At 51.4% G+C, this 16256-nt stretch overlaps 2 protein-coding genes across 7 annotated transcripts in view; one reads left to right on the top strand and one right to left on the bottom strand.

Annotated features, from left to right (window-relative positions):
• Window positions 1-16256, bottom strand: part of LOC108306442 (polyunsaturated fatty acid lipoxygenase ALOX12-like) — a 271605-nt gene that overhangs the window by 215965 nt on the left and 39384 nt on the right. The window lies entirely within an intron of this gene.
• Window positions 1-16256, top strand: part of SLC13A5 (solute carrier family 13 member 5) — a 31934-nt gene that overhangs the window by 9856 nt on the left and 5822 nt on the right. For 5 of the 6 annotated variants that reach the window (XM_017531732.2, XM_017531728.1, XM_037739687.1 and 2 more), the window contains 7 exons: window positions 1996-2183; window positions 2884-3052; window positions 4979-5101; window positions 10368-10583; window positions 11829-11929; window positions 12832-12950; window positions 15169-15330. In XM_017531732.2, the coding sequence (XP_017387221.1) occupies window positions 1996-2183; window positions 2884-3052; window positions 4979-5101; window positions 10368-10583; window positions 11829-11929; window positions 12832-12950; window positions 15169-15330 (1078 nt within the window). The remainder of the gene's footprint in view (window positions 1-1995; window positions 2184-2883; window positions 3053-4978; window positions 5102-10367; window positions 10584-11828; window positions 11930-12831; window positions 12951-15168; window positions 15331-16256) is intronic. The other variant, XM_017531731.2, reaches the window with a different exon arrangement.

Here is a 16256-nt window from a genome sequence, read left to right on the forward strand (position 1 = left end):
CCCTGGAGAGTCAGCTGCTGGTCAGTTCACAGTAAATTCCTCCTGAGTCGCCCATGTGTGGGGGTTGTGCCGGGCCCTGAGCACACACAGACTCCAGGCCGCCCTACAGGTGACCCATGCCTGGGGCTCCCTTGGTGCCTCAGACTCCCCTGAGCGGGTGACTTTGTGGCTCTCTGATCTCTGTTACCCATCCTGGCATTGATTCCTTCTAGTGATTGGTTTAGCATCAAATCAAAAGCCATTGTATTTTCCAGAAATGAGAGACCCCAAGAAAGTGGACCTTGAAGCCCTCAGAATTCTTGTTCTTGGCCCTCTTGAGTGGCCAGCATGGGAGGCCACTCCAGTGGGTTTCATTCTGCAGCATGCTGGAGAGCTTCCCCTTCCAAACCCAAGTTCATCCACGATTCTCCCTCCTTCCTGCCACTTGGCTCCTCTGAGCAGGGTCTCCAGTTAGTCCAAGGCACTGCCTGTCCTGGGGGGTCACCTTGGTGCCTTGAAACACCATGTAGCAGCCTTGGTCCTTCTAAGATACCTCCAATCATGCAAACTCTCACCCTCCTCCTAGGCTGGGTCCCAGGCTTTGCTTTTATGGGTCCATAATGTCTACCTGTGTGGACACCAGCTTGGGTCCTGGTGGAGAATAGCTCCTAGGTCCCTTCTTCAGGTTCCTACCCCCGGGTGAACTGGGAACACTGAGGAGGAGCCTGACTGCAGCAGGACATGCAGACTGAAAACAGGCAAGCTTTTTTCAATTTTTGAGATGGAGTCTTGTGCTGTTGCCCAGGCTGGAGTGCAATGGTACGATCTTGGCTCACTTCAACCTCTGCCTCCTGGTTTCAAGCAATTCTCCTGCCTCAGCCTCCCGAATAGCTGGGATTACAGGTGCCTGCCACCATGTCTGGCTATTTTTTTTTTTTTTTTTTTTTTTTTTTTTTTAGTAGAGACAGGGTTTCACCACGTTAGCCAGGATGGTCTCGATCTCCTGACCTCGTGATCCGCCTGCCTAGGCCTCCCAAAGTGCTGGGATTATAGGCATGAGCCACCGTGCCCAGCCATGCAAGCTCCTTCTGTTCCTAGCCTTGTACAGCTAGGGTGTGTGGAGCCACAGAGCAGAGTCAGGCCCTGCCCTGCTCACAGCCTAAGGAGAGAGCAGACATTGAAACAGGTGCTCTGACCCCAGCACAATGATGATGAGAGTAGTGGGGAGGATTGAGAAGGGTGAGGCCAGCCCCACCTGGTGCACACTGAGAGGGTGGTCCAAAAGGAGGGACATTGTTTGGGCAGGTTCTGAGGGACCACAAGGAGTCTTCCTGATAGATGGCAGAGAAGGGAGCAGGGGTTATAAGCAAAGGGAGCCTGTTTTCTGAATACTGTTTGTGTGATCAGGTCCACTGCAGCGTGGAGGGGTCAAAGTGTATGTGCGGGGGAGACGGCGGGGGCGGAGTTCCAGCCGGGAGAAGAGTCACACTTCACCCAAGCTCCCTCCCCAGCTCACCCTACACCTACTCTGCTTAGCCCTTCTGAACTTCCGAGAGGTGCGGCAGGGTTTGGGGTGGGTGGGGATTTCCTAGCCAGAAGTGGGAAGCTGGGGCTGCCTGCACATAGAGTATTCCAGCACACCCTAGGGCAAGTTCCATATTGAGTTGGCACCATCTGGATGCCTGGGCTTCCCCTACTAGATGGTGGGGCAGGGGTGCTCCTTAGAACCACGACTGGATCTGAGGCCTCTTGGTAACCCCAGCAGCAAACACAGTAGACATCAGTAATGCATGTGGGAGAAGCAGAAGGGAGAGAGGAAGGGAGGAGGCAAAGGACAGAAGAAGGGAGGGAGGGAAGGCCATGAACCTGTCATCCCTATTCAAATAGCCAGTCTTGAACTGGCCTCAACACCTGTGCAACCCCGCAGGGGTGGACCCCGTCCATGGTTGCTCCCTGGGAAGTGTTGGGGGGTGGGGTGGGGATTCTCTGGCTTTCCTCCCTGCCCCTCCTCTGCAGGCTGATGCTGGGCTTTATGGGTGTCACAGCCTTCCTGTCCATGTGGATCAGCAACACGGCCGCCACAGCCATGATGGTGCCCATTGTGGAGGCCATGCTGCAGCAGATGGAAGCCACAAACACAGCCACTGAGGCCGGCCTGGGGGCCCTGGAGCTGGCGGACAAGGGCAAGGCCAATGAGCTGCCAGGTGAGCCCCTGGCGGCACTGCCAGGCTGCAACAGCAGCCTTCCCCTCCCTCTGTTGGCAAACGCTTTGGCCACCTCCTTCTCCCTGTCTGCTTCCTGAAGCCCTCCTTTAAATACGCATAGAGAAAACAATTAGAAAATGCTGTTGTCATCAGTTTTAGGAATGGGATTCTTGCATAAAAGTTGGATCCTTTAATAGAGCTTTGAAATCAATGTGTCCACTCGATTATTCATTTGGGCATCTTTTGAGCATTTACTGGGTGCCCCTCACTCCTTGCTAGGCCTGCTCATCCTCAAGGAGCCCTTCTCTGACCTTCTTGAGTAGCTCAAATCCTTCCATTCTCTGCTCCCATGGATCTTGGTCTTGGTGTCCCATGCTTGCTTCCCTGCTAGGTGCCAAGCTCAGGGAGGGCAAGTTAGCATCTGCCTTGCCATCTGCCATGTTCCTTACCATCCCAGGCACGGTGCGGTAGACACAGGGTCTGTGGCTGATGGCCTGATTGCCAGACCCAGGGCAAGGTCCTGGGGCTACAGAGATTAATCGGGCACATCCCTGCTGACAACTCTTATGGAACCCAATGGGGCAGCTAAATCAGCAGGGCTGGGATGTCCCAATCCTCAGGTCAGCAGCAGAGTCAGGAGCTGGGGCTGGGTGGTCAGCCCCCATCAGCGGCTTAGCTAACAGTGCTGTGCCCACCACAGGGAACCAAGTGATTTTTGAAGGCCCTCCTCTGGGGCAGCAGGAGGACCGAGAGCGAAAGAGGATGTGCAAGGCCATGACCCTATGTGTTTGCTACGCGGCCAGCATTGGGGGTACCGCCACCCTGACTGGGACGGGACCCAACGTGGTGCTCCTGGGCCAGATGAACGAGTGAGTCCTTGGTCACATCTGGGGACAACAAAGTGGGTACCAGGGCTGGAGGGACCTGCCCACGTCTCTCTCCTCCTCCGCAGGGTCCTGGAGCTCGAGGCAGCCAGATCTGGCCTGGGAGAGCCTGGCAGGGGTGGAAAGATGTGGCCCCTTCCAGCCTCTGTGTCCTGGCACCCCTGTGCCCACACAGAAGCCCATAGGGAGCTAATGCCAAGGAGCTAACACCCAAGTCCACTTTCTGCTCTGATGCAAGTCCTACCATCTCCCCTGGGCTCAGGGATTCTGGCTCAGAGAGTGACTGTGGATTGAACTCTGAGCTAAAGTCATAAGAGATGACAATGTACTCCTAGACGCTGGGTCCTTGGTTGAAACTTGTAGAAAACAGACACCTCTAAAAGACTCCCCACCACTCCCTTGGATCACTCCCTGTGCTTGTTAATGGTGATGGTCCCATGATATCCGAGGCCTACAGATGCTATGAAGGGCTGGGGTTGGGTCATTCAAGGCCTCACTGCTTCCTTATAGTCCCACAAATTGCCTTTGAGGTGACAGGTCCCCTTCTGAGGTGTCAGCTGAACCATGAGATGGTTTGGAATTTTCCAGCCTTGGCCACAAAGGGACACAGGCCATGAGGACCCCATGTCTGTGCCTGGCCTTCTGCTGGGTGGGACTGGGATCACAAGAGGGAGAGAAAGCTGGACCCTGCCACAGGATATTCATGGTCTGTTGAGGGTGGCAAGATGCCAGGGCGTTCCAGGCACGTCTGGTAAATAAATGCATTAATTGAGGTATGTGCTAATTGCAGTGGGCAGGAATGAAAATAAGGAGGTGCCATCCAATGCAGACAGGAGCCTGGATAGGGGTGAGGAGGGCAATGGGCACAGGAAGTAGGAGGTGGCAAGGACAGGCCTGGAGCCTGGCTGGGCAGAAACTTGAGGTTCAACAACCTGTTGGTTTTAATGTCAGGAGTGTTTTCTGTAATGATATCCTTATAGTTCTCTGGTAACTTTCTCTGGGAGGAGCAGCCTGTCTAGGCTGGATGGGGAAAGCTCTGTGTCTGCTTTGACACTCTTTGTTTTTTTTTGAGAAAGAGTCTTGCTTTGTTGCCCAGGCTGGCATGCAGTGGTGCGACGTCAGCTCATTGCAACCTATGCCTCCCCGGTTCAAGCAATTCTCCTGCCTTAGCTTCCCAAGTAGCTGAGATTATAGGCATGTACCACCACGCTAGGCTAATTTGTGTGTGTGTGTATGTGTGTGTGTGTTTTTAGTAGAATCGGGGTTTCACTGTATTGGCCAGGCTGGTCTTGAACTCTCCTGAGCTTGTGATCTGTTTGCCTCGGCCTCCCAAAGTGCTGGGATTTCAGGTGTGAGCCACTGCACCTGGCCTGCTTTGACATTCTTGAGCTAAAGGAGACAGCCCCTGGGGCTAGCAGAGCCTGGGGAATGAGAGGCAGAGCCTGCCGCAGAAGCGACCCTTCTCCAGCCTCCACTCTGGGAAGCTTTTGAGGTTTGCTTTGCCAAGGGTTGGGGAGGGCATCCTTTGCAGAAACCTACAGGGTGAAATTGCTGAGATCTCTCTTCGGATCCCCAAAGCTATCAGCCAAATTACATGCATATGTATACAAAGGTGTATTTTTCTGGAGGGATGAGCCGCAGCGTTCATGAGACTCTTAGCAAGGCCTGGACACATAGAAGGGTCAGTGGGTCATTTCTTGGCCTTGTCTTGTGCTGTGGCCATGTTCTGTGTTCCCACTCAGTTAGGGGATAATGCTTAGCAATGGACTTGGTGGCTAGACCTCAGGAGGATATGGCCTCCACTCAGGCCCACCTCTCAGGGCCCAGCTGCTGGTCTGCTCCCCCCACACAGGGCCCGGCCCACTCCCTGCAGCTCAGCATCTGAGGTGGGGACCGGTGTCTCCTTTGCAGATTATTTCCTGACAGCAAGGACCTGGTGAACTTTGCCTCCTGGTTTGCATTTGCCTTTCCCAACATGCTGATAATGCTCCTGCTCTCCTGGCTGTGGCTCCAGTGTATTTACATGAGATTCAAGTAAGTTTGAGCTGCTCACAGCCTGATGATAAATGATACCTAATGATGCCTCAAGGCTGCAGAAAAGCCTTCAGACTCCGCAGGCGGGTTTACACAGGCCTTCCTCTGGCCCTGACCTTCCTCCAGCCCGTCTCTCGCTAGTCTGCCCTCCTGTTCCTTCAACCCTGGGCTGCTCTCTGAGCTTCCGCACACATGATCCCCTCTTCCTGGAATGCCATTCTCTACCTTCCCACCTCCTCAGCCTTCAAGGCCAGTGCAAATGCTGCTTCCCTGAATTTCCCCCCACCCCCCATTCCATCTCTGAGCTGTCCCTGGTCATATCACAGCCCTATCCTTCAGTATCTGCATTCGGGTTCCAGTGACTTAGAATTCCTCCAGAGCCATTGTGATGCCGGGCACAGCTCCCGGCACAGCTCTGGCACAGGGAGGAAGAGCGAGTGGGTTAAAACAATTAAAGATAAGCTGGTCCCCACGTGCCTGTTTGATATTACCAGACGAGCTTCCTCTTGCCCATGTGGGCCCATCAGGCCAGGTCACAGCAAACCTGTGACTCAGCTCTGAGCTAAGCTCATATGCTCTGTGCCTCAATTCACAGGGAGTTTAAGCCAAGTAAAACCAGGAGTGATGACGTCCAAATCAATCCAAACCTAGACCTTTACTGCATGCCTCTGGTGTTCCCAGCAGTGTGTGGGTCCTGGAAAGTTTACCTTCCCGTTCCCAGCACACAGGCAAGTTCATCAGAGGCCACCTTTGATGGCAGCCAGACTTTGGACAGGAACCATGACTGGTGGCTTGCAAATATCTAAAAAAAGTTATTGTTCTTTTAGAACACACAAATTTATCTGTGGTGCAAGGGTGAACATGCCACAGCAGGATAGAAAGTGCACAGCTCTGAGCTAAGTGCATATGCTCTATGCCTCAATCCACACAGAACTCGAGCCAAGTAAAAACAGGGGAAGATGTGACCAGAGGGAAGAGACTGCAGAGCCGAGAGGCAAAAGTGCCCACAGAAACCTATGATTTCATGAGGAAAATAGGGAATTTTTCTAAGTCTTCTTCTGAAGGAGGAACTGTTTTGAAAACTGCCATTAAAATGTTGCTATACAGGCTGAGCACGGTGGCTCACAGCTGTAATCCCAACGTTTTGGGAGGCCGAGGTGGGCAGATCTCCTGAGTCAGGAGTTTGTAACCAGCCTGGCCAACAAGGTGAAACCCCATCTCCACTAAAAATACAAAAATTAGCTGGGTGTGGTGGCCCACACCTCTAGTCCCAGCACTTTGGGACGCTGAGATGGGCAGATGGCCTGAGGTCAGGAGTTCGAGACCAGCCTGGCTAACATGGTAAATGAAACCCCATCTTAACTAAAAGTACAAAAATTGGCCGGGCGTGGTGGGACGTGCCTGTAATCCCAGCTACTTGGAAGGCTGAGGCAGGAGAATTGCTTGAACACGGGAGGCGGAGGTTATAGTGAGATGAGATCGTGCCATTGCACTCCAGCCTGGGTGACAGAGCGAGACTCCGTCTCAAAAAAAAAAAAAAAGTTACTATACACATTCAAAACAGTTATAATAATGATAGTAAGAATAATAATTTTATTTTTTGAGGCGGATTCTCACTCTGTCGCCCAGGCTGGAGTGCAGTGGCACAATCTCAGTTCACTGCAACCTCCGCCTCCTGGGTTCAAGTAATTCTCCTGCCTCAGCCTCCTGAGTAGCTAGGACTATAGGCTCATGCCACCATATCTGGCTAATTTTTGTATTTTTAGTAGAGACGAGGCTTCACCATGTTGGCCAGGATGGTCTCAATCTCTTGACCTCGTGATCGCCCTCCTTGGCCTCCCAAAGTGCTGGGATTACAGGAGTGAGCCACCGCACGCAGCCAACAATAACAGTGTTAATGATCATTGCCCAAACCTCACTCTGTCCTACCTGTGGACGGGGCAGGGAAGCTGCTCACATGGCTGCCTGGCCACCTTTGACAGCAGCTCTCTCTGCCCTGCGTCTTACATCAATACCAAAGTCCTGTTCATTTGCTCACATCCATCAAACAGGCCTCCCAGGAGATGATCTCGAACCTGCTGCCAGTGGGCATCTGTGTCTCCTCATGGGGCAATAGAAATAATCATGGCTAACGTTTATTGATTGTTCATGATGTGCCAGACACAATTTTGAGCACTTTTTTTTTTTTTTTTTTTGAGATGGAATTTCACTCTGTCGCCCAGGCTGGAGTGCAGTAGTACGATCTTGGCTCACTGCAACCTCTGCCTCCCAGGTTCAAGCGATTCTCCCTGCCTCAGCCTCCCGAGTAGCTGGGATTGCAGTCACCCGCCACCACGCCCAGCTAATTTTTGTGTTTTGAAATAGAGACGGGGTTTTGCCATGTTGGCCAGACCAGTCTTGAACTCCTGACTTCAGCTGATCTGCCCGCTTCAGTCTCCCAAAGTGCTGGGATTATGTAAGCCACCTCGCCTGGCCTGAGCACTCTTAAACTTAATTAATTTTCATAACAACCTATGAGGTTGGCACTATTATTATTATTCCTAATTTATAGACCAGGCAACTGAGGCATGGAGAGGTGACGTCGTGTACACAGTGTTGTGTCACAGGGAAGCAGGGAACTGAGACTTGAACCCAGGCACTTTGGCTCCACTGTATGGCAACCCCTCCTGGGGAGGCTGAGGCTTGCTGCCCTTAGTTGCCTCTAGACATAAGCATGACCAGGTGTCAGAGCATTAGTTGCGGCCCAGGGGCTGCCCTAGAACCCTAAGGCCCACTGAGGAAGAGGAGGGAGATAGCATGGCATTGGGACCACAAGGGCATCATCAGCTTCTTTTCTGGTCAGAGGTGGATGTCAGGGCCCTGGAGATTCACAGCCAAGAACCTGAAGCTGCAGTCCACCCAGCCTGGCATGGCCTTCTTATTGACTGGCAGGGGAGCCTGGGAGTGTCTGCAGCAGGGGGCTTCTGAGCATGCTCGCAGTGGGGTGTGTATCTGCAGCCCAGTCCCACCCCTTCCTGACAGCCACTCTAGTTTAGACGCCTGCAGTGTGGCTGGCCAGGGTGGCTCATAGGAGCTTTGTTTTGGTTCCAGATCTGGAAGGTAAAGGACAGCTTTTACATTTGGCTTGAGTGATGGGAACAGCGTTGTGGCCCAGGCCATGTCCTACCGCAAACTAGGACCTGGTGATCCCTGCCTGCCTTGTGGCCTCATAGACCTCCCCTCCTGAGGCCAGGGAGCACCTGTCTCTGCTGCAGGAAGCAGCTGCGCTGTCAGCTCTTGCTCCCACTTGAGTTCCTCATCTGAATGGCCGTGGAGAACAAGGTTAAGGTCTTGGCCTCTAGCCTAATCCAGAAAAACTACCTTGCTGAGGAGTCTAGTGTAGCCTCCTAGACTATATCTAGCAAAGGGGGCCAGACCCCACCGCAGGACCACCAAGAACTACGTGGGATATTATTACTGGTTATACCTAACTGTCCCAACCAGGCTCATCTCCTGTAATAGGTACGAGGGTTTTGGGACCCCTGTCAGGGCATAGGCACTCAAGGCTCAAGAATCTCTTCCCTCTTCTTGGCTCTGCAGCATATTCAGTCCAGGTTCACCGGAGGGCGTCTTGGTGAAGGCAGAAAGACACTGCGGTCCCCGCCTCTGATCCCGACCTAGGTCCCTCACAGGTCAACTGGATCCATTTGCTTGCATCTCATGCCAGTCTGGTAGTCATCAGATGAAATTAACCCAGAGATGAGAGCAAAGCTGCTTAGCACGGGAGACTGAAGGCTTGGCGGTACTCTGTGGGCACCAGCATTGGACGACTGCATATTCCATGCAGCCTCAGAGTCTGCAACTACTGTGCTGTTGGGGATGAGCCGCCAGCACCAAATGTAGGCTCTGGGTCCTGGGCCACTAGGAATAGCAAGGTCACCCCTTATCCTAGAAACCTGAAGCCCTTGGCTGAGCCCCAGAGTCTCTAGAACGACAAGTGGCAGCAGATGTGAGGTGCTTGGTAGATCACAAATTTTACCAAGGGCATGACAGCAGAGAGGCTCCCTCTGACACCAGTAGAGTCATCCTCATGCCCAGTGTCTAGACAATGTTCCTGGCAGGGGACCCTCAGGACACAGAGCCTTGCCCCCTTGCCAGCAGGGAGATCCTGGCCAGCTGTGCAGACCCAAGATCCGATCAGTGTTTCCTCTTTTCTTGACCCCTGAGCACCCCAGAAAGCCGTGTCCTGATGTTCTGGTGTCCCCATGCTCTGGGCCAAGCCACCATCACACCAACACTTGACCCACAATCTCCAAGGCTATTTACATCCAGCACTGGCTTCGGGAATGAGCACCTATTCCATCAAACCCTGTCCTCCTAGGATTATGTCTTAGGGGCCCCTGAAGGGCTCTCCCAAGGGACGGCTCTCCAAGGACAATACTCTTGGCCTTGCCCACCCCTTCAAATCAATAGTGGCTAGAACTGGAATGTATGAATGCAATTTTCAGAAACTGGGGCCCCTGTGCATGCCTTAGTCCCGTGCACAGGGGCCCCAGTTATCCCCTCTCCACAGCTGAGCTACCCTCTGCATCTCCTCCAAGAACCTCCTTTCGTCTCTGCCTCCTCATGCCAACGCCACCTTAGGGGAGGCCCTGCAGGACACCCTGGGCAATGGACACTGGTCCTAAGGAAGCCTATCCAGGATGGAGGTGCCCATCCTGGGCTGGCTTCCTTCGTGCCCTAGCCATGCCTGCTGCTAGCCCCAGGGCCTCCTGAATCCCTCATCCTGCACCTCCAGCTCCTGGGAATGCAAAGACCCATTCTGCTCCTTACCAGCCCTGTCTGCCAGGATTCATACTCACTCCCTGTGTCTTACTGAGCCACCTTGGTGATGGGGTTGGCATCCCAACACCATCAAAGCTCCAGGCTGAGGTGGAAGGAGGGAGACTTGGGAAGGATGTGAGGGAGCCCTGGTCCCACCTTGAGCAGGCTCTGGGACTTCTTATGGCCTTTCCCCAAGTGACCCTGGAGCAGCCAGTCTCCAGGTGACTGGGCACCTGCCAAGACCCTCCAGCCCCTCTACAGAGACTTTTCCCTACTATATTCTGGGATGGAAGAACAGGAGAGGGAAAGAGGCAGGAAGGGCCTTTCTCCAGGCCCCACAGCAGGCAAGGACAGCATTATGTGTCTTTCTGCCACATTCTGCTGTAGAACGTTTATGCTCCATCTGACCAGCACATGAGCCAACCAGTCTGCTCTGCCCTTCTCTCATCTTTGCATTCTCCAGTTTTAAAAAGTCCTGGGGCTGTGGGCTAGAGAGGAAGAATAATGAGAAGGCTGCTCTCAAGATGCTGCAGGAGGAGTACAGGAAGCTGGGGCCCTTCTCCTTCGCGGAGGTCAACGTCCTGATCTGCTTTCTCCTGCTGGTCGTCCTGTGGTTCTCCCGAGACCCCGGCTTCATGCCCGGCTGGCTGACTGTCGCCTGGGTGGAGGGTGAGACAAAGTAAGTCTTTGATTCAATAGAAATCGCTGGCTTAGGGTTGGGTGCGCTGGCTCACGCCTGTAATCCCAACACTTTGGGAGGTCGAGGCAGGCGGATCACAAGGTCAGGAGATCGAGACCATCCTGACTAACACGGTGAAACGCCGTCTCTACTGAAAATACAAAAAATTAGCTGGGCGTGGTGGTGTAGGCCCATAGTCCCAGCTACTTGGGAGGCTGAGGCAGGAGAATCGCTTGAACCTGGGAGGCAGAGGTTGCAGTGAGCTGAGATTGCACCACGGCACTCCAGCCTGGGCGACAGAGTGAGACTCCATCTCAAACAAAACAAAACAAAAACAAAAACAGAAAAAAAAAGAAAAAGAACTTGCTGGCTTAGTGCACTGGTGCCTAAATGCTGCAGTTCTTAGCTACAGGTGGCAAGAGGAATGTGGGCTAGGCACTCATGCTTGGTCAAGGTTTCTCTTTTTTTGGGAGTTGGGTTTCAGAGAGCACTCTGTTGGTTTCATGACTTATTTTTGTGTTTTGACCAAGCTTTACAATAAGACCCCAAATGTGTTCCTGTGGTAACCTCTCCTGAGTAAGCTGAGCAGAAAATACTTGGCCAGGCAGGGTGGCCAGAGCTGTGCTGAGAGAGATTTCTTGGGCTAGGATTAGGGCTCCCAGAGTTCTGGTTTCTAAATCTCTGCTCTGCCATCTTCCCTTTCTTATCTTTACATCTGGTCAAATCCCTCCAAAGGCACACATCCAGGGAGTTTCATAGACAGAGGCTTGGCAAAGTGGGTACATGTAGTTTCTCTCCTGGCTAAGATGCTGTCAGAATGGAAGAAAGATTGAGAAACATGTACATCCTAGAAAAAGCGAAAGATGTGGGCAGGGAGATGCTGCCTATGATGGCCATTTCGCTTTGAAGGTTGGCTTGGGTCAGCACCAAAGTCTGTGGCCACCCTGGTGAACCCAAAATTCTAGAGAACCTGGTCAAGAAGAGGTCCTGAAATACACCTATGGAGAATGCATGCACCGAGAGAGGGAAGGAGGCTGTTTAGGGTCACCCAAAGTTGGTGGCCAAGAGTGTGGGCATCTTGATTTCTAGCCAGGACTAAGTCTACCACACCACACTTGACATTGACTTTTAGGGCTATATGAGCCTGTTTCTTTGCATAGGAGCATTTAGACATAGAACTGCTGGTGTTGGAATGGCTTTGTTGAGTGTCATTGCAGCAGCTGAGTTGTGCTTTTCCTCATCTAGGTATGCCTCCGATGCCACTGTGGCCATCTTTGTGGCCATCCTGCTATTCATTGTGCCTTCACAGAAGCCCAAGTTCAACTTCTGCAGCCAGACTGAGGAAGGTAAGGCTCCTGTCCTGATCTTCTAGTCATCAGGACTGGAGCGCAGGAAGCAAAGGATTACTATGGGATGCCCTGGGCTCTGGAGGGAGAAAATCCATCATAACCAAGAGGATTAGCTACATAACAAAAGCCCAGGAGACAGTGGCTTTCAAGCCACTGGTGGTATTATTTAGTGCAAAATGTCTTCTCTTTTGCTTTTTAAACACTTGAAATTTTATTTATATTGCAACAGGAACAGAAAATGTTTTAAATTTCCCATAACACCATCAGTAATTTTTTGTTTTCTCTCTTCCTCCAAATCTTTGCTAATATGCATATATATTACATTATAATCAAAACGCAAATAGTTTGAATCCTATTTCTTTGTTGTTTCTTCTTCCGCTTTTGATTGACAGTACACTATAAACATTTCTCATTATTGCTATGGTCCTCAAGTATATTTTCTCTAATAATGGTATGATATTGCGTAGCGGGGATGTAATCGTTCTCCTGTTATAGAACATTTTGGGTGTTTTGAATTTTTTATTTTCAGAAATTAATGTTTTCTTGTATATAGCTTTTCCTTTGAGGGTATTTCTCCTTTAGGATAAACTTCTAGGAGTAATATTGCTGGGGCAGTAGAATATAAAGTCTTAATGGCTCTTAAAATGTATGGCCAAATGGCTTTTCAAAAAGGTTGTACCAATTTCTCATGCTATTGGCAGTGTGTGTCATAGTTTGACCATATCCTCACCAGCAATGCATATATATTAGTGTAAACTTTAGCTCATTTATAGGTAGGAGATGGTACCCTGTTGTTCTTATTGGCTTGATTTCCCCTTGATATTAGATTTCTTTTGTCTTCTAATGCTGCTCTGGGGGGTGTGTGTGTGTATGTGTGTGTGTTTTATTTTTCTTCTCAGAAAGGAAAACTCCATTTTATCCCCCTGCCCTGCTGGATTGGAAGGTCACCCAAGAGAAAGTGCCCTGGGGCATAGTGCTGCTACTAGGGGGCGGATTTGCTCTGGCTAAAGGATGCGAGGTAACTTTTCCAGCCACAGGCTGCCTAGAGCCCTCTTCTTTGACAAGAGGGTGACATTTCTCTACCCTTCCATCTCTGAGCTTGTGTGTTTCTGTGCCTGTATCAAACTGCACATTCCTTGAGAACAGGAACTCTACACCACACAGAGGGCCTGGAAGATGGAAAGTAACCTTTGAGTGATTGCAGGAGTGAGTGAATGAGTGATCCTGGTTAGCCAAGAGGGTCAGAGGACACTGTCAGGTACCCTCTGGGGGTTGATATTAATGACCTCTGCTTTGATTTTTCTGAGGGAAATCTTTCTTTCAAGTCCTTGCCAATATTGTTTGCTACTACCTTTGGTTGTTCAGCTGGCTGAGCTCTTTGTTAAAACGGTAGCTACTTCAAACTTTTTCTTTAGCTAAGTAGGTAGCAGCATAGGAGGAGAGGAACATTTTGGAAAATACACAAAAATATAACTTTCTCTACTTCTCTCCTTCCCTCCTAGGGAAGAAATGAGCCAGAGGGAGGGCTGAGCCAGCTTGCTGCTGCTGTCCTCCAACCAACCGTCCACCCATTCAGGAGTGTAATAGATAGACATGGTCTTGTTATTGCTGTTTCCTCACTATCTAGGACACAGCTTGGTGCCTAATGGGTGCTAAATTTCTGTGGGGGTGAAAAAATCCATCCATCTAGTCATCTCTTGATCCATTCATCCATGCATCTATTCAAGTCTCCATCCATGATCCATCCATCCATTCATCCAGCCAGCCAGCCAGCCAGCCATCTACCCATCTATCTACCCACCCATCCATCCATCCATCCACCCATCCATCTATCCATTCATCCATTCATCCATCCATCCATCCATCCATCCATCCATCCACCGATCCATCCATCTACCCTCTCATCTATCCATCTATCCATCCATCCACCCACCCACCTATCCATCCATCCATCCATCTATCCATCCATCTATTCATCCAGCCAGCCATCATCCCTCCATCCATCCATCCCTCCAACCATCCATCCATCCATCCATCCATCCATCCATCCATCCAACATTCCTATTATGTCCCTAGTGTTAGGCCAGGCACAGAGATTACAGAGGAGATTGAGATATGGTCCCTGTTCTTGACAGACTTCAAGACTAGGGAGGGGCACATATGTGGAAGGGCATTTCAGGAAGTGGGACCCAAGCAAGGGAGAAAATGTGAGGTATTTAGCTGAGGAGAAGTAGAAGATGAGGCTAGTGAGGCTACCAGAAGCCACTTCTCTGAGGGCCCCAAGATAGTGGGGTGTGAACTGGATCATGAAGGCAATAGACAGCCACTAAAGGACTGAGGCCAGGGGGTGAGTTGGTCAGATCTGCAGGTCAGGAAATCACTCTGATGTCTGGAGTCGGGGCCTGGGATGGGCAGGGCATGGAGGAGAACTAGCGAAGACTCTGCAGCCTTCGTTTCATTCAGGCTCAGAACTTTGGACTCTGTGGACGTTCTCTCCTTGACATTCCCTCCTCCTCTGGACCCCAGCACAGCACCATCTCCAGCTTCCCTTGAGACTCGGACTATTCCTGCTCAGCCTCTGTTGCTGACTTCTCCTCTGTTCTCCATGAAATAAGAGTGTCCGTCCAGGCTCTGTCGTTGGCCTCTCCTCTCTTTACACCTCGTTCTCTCCCTGGACAATCTCTTCTCAGCTCAAAGCCCTAAATCTAAACCCTCAATTTCTGGTCAAAATGAATCCCCTGAGCTTCCAAAACTGTGGAGGACTTAAGAGGAGGAGATGGATGTGAGACGTTTGGGTGACTTGGTGGCTGAGTGGGTATAAGGAATGAGGGGAACACAGACCTGGCAGCATGGTTCCCAGCCTTCTGGGTTTGGACAGCTGGTGGATGGTGAGTCCGTTCACCAAACTGGGAGACTCAGAGAAAGAAGCAGATTCTGGGCCATCGAGGATGAATGCAGGGTGGAGCATATTGAGTCTGTTGTGCTCATGGGACATCTGGGTGGACATTTTCAGAAGGCATATGGGTGTGTAAATCCAGATAGTAGGCCAGCTGGCTGGAAGTACAGATTTAGGAGACAGCAGAGAGGATGGGGATGAAAATGGTGGGAATGGATGAGGTCACCTATGAGGTGTAGAGAAAGAGGGTCAGGAGGAGAGGATGGGCCAAGCTTACTCTGGCCCTGAAGGAACTGCAAGCCAGGAGCCCTGCAATAACTGCCCTCCTGGTGCTTCCCAGGCCTCAGGCTTGTCTGAGTGGATGGGGAAGCAGATGGAACCCTTGCACGCAGTGCCCCCAGCAGCCATCACCTTGATCTTATCCTTGCTCGTTGCCGTGTTCACTGAGTGCACAAGCAACGTGGCCACCACCACCCTGTTCCTGCCCATCTTTGCCTCCATGGTAAGTAACCTAATGGTGAAGAGGGGCCCTTCCATTTCACAGGAAGCTGTCAACACATGGCCATGTTCTGGGTCCCTAAAGAGGCAGCAGTCCAGGCCAGAGCCAGACCAGGCTTTGGAGACCCAGGTCTGGCTGTGACGTGGATTTGTGGACCCTGGATGCCTCTGCTCCTGGGGCCTCCGCTGCTTTGCCACTCGTCTTTGTACCCCTCATGCTGGCTAAAGCATCAAACATGGACCAAGTTCTCAGATTTGTTTTATAAATTTAATTGGATTATTTTTCAAGCTGGGGAGACAGGACTTGGGCTAAAGAGGAGCAGGCCAGAGCCGTGGTCTCTGGGCAAAGAGCACAGGTGTGCAGAAGGACTGCAGAGCAGGAGCAGCACTGGCTGGAACCCCCCAGGAAGAGGCCTTGGAGGAGTGGGGACTTGGGAATGGGTGGAAGGAGAGAAAGAATTCTGGGAAGGTGGAGCAGTGCACGTAAAGGCAATGGTACACAGGACTGCGGACTCCCGGAGGCCTTGCTTGACGAGCACAGGGAGAAAGGATCACAGGGGGTTGAGAGGTAGCTGTTGCTCGTGGGAAAAGCTGCTGAGTGCCAGGCTAAAGCATTCTGTTCTGTGGACAAGCATGTTTTTGAGTTGGGATTGAAAAGAAAGCAGAGCTGATAGGAAAATCAGTGGCTATCGTTTTTTCGCATTTCCTTCTGTCACCCATTGCAAAGACGTACCAGCCTCAGCATAGTATGAAGAGAGCCCTGGTCTTGCAGTCAGAAGACCTGAGTTCAAGATGTGGGATCTCTGCACATGGCCCTTAACTTCTTTCCTCCTGGAGCTGTGCTGATGGCCAATTAAGATGAGGGCTATGAAAAGCCTCTGTAGACTGCAAAATGAGCATGGGAGAGGCTGTCATTATTCTGGAATTGAG

This window comes from Cebus imitator, unplaced genomic scaffold (genome assembly GCF_001604975.1).
Source record: "Cebus imitator isolate Cc_AM_T3 unplaced genomic scaffold, Cebus_imitator-1.0 Scaffold72, whole genome shotgun sequence".
Taxonomy (NCBI): domain Eukaryota; kingdom Metazoa; phylum Chordata; class Mammalia; order Primates; family Cebidae; genus Cebus; species Cebus imitator.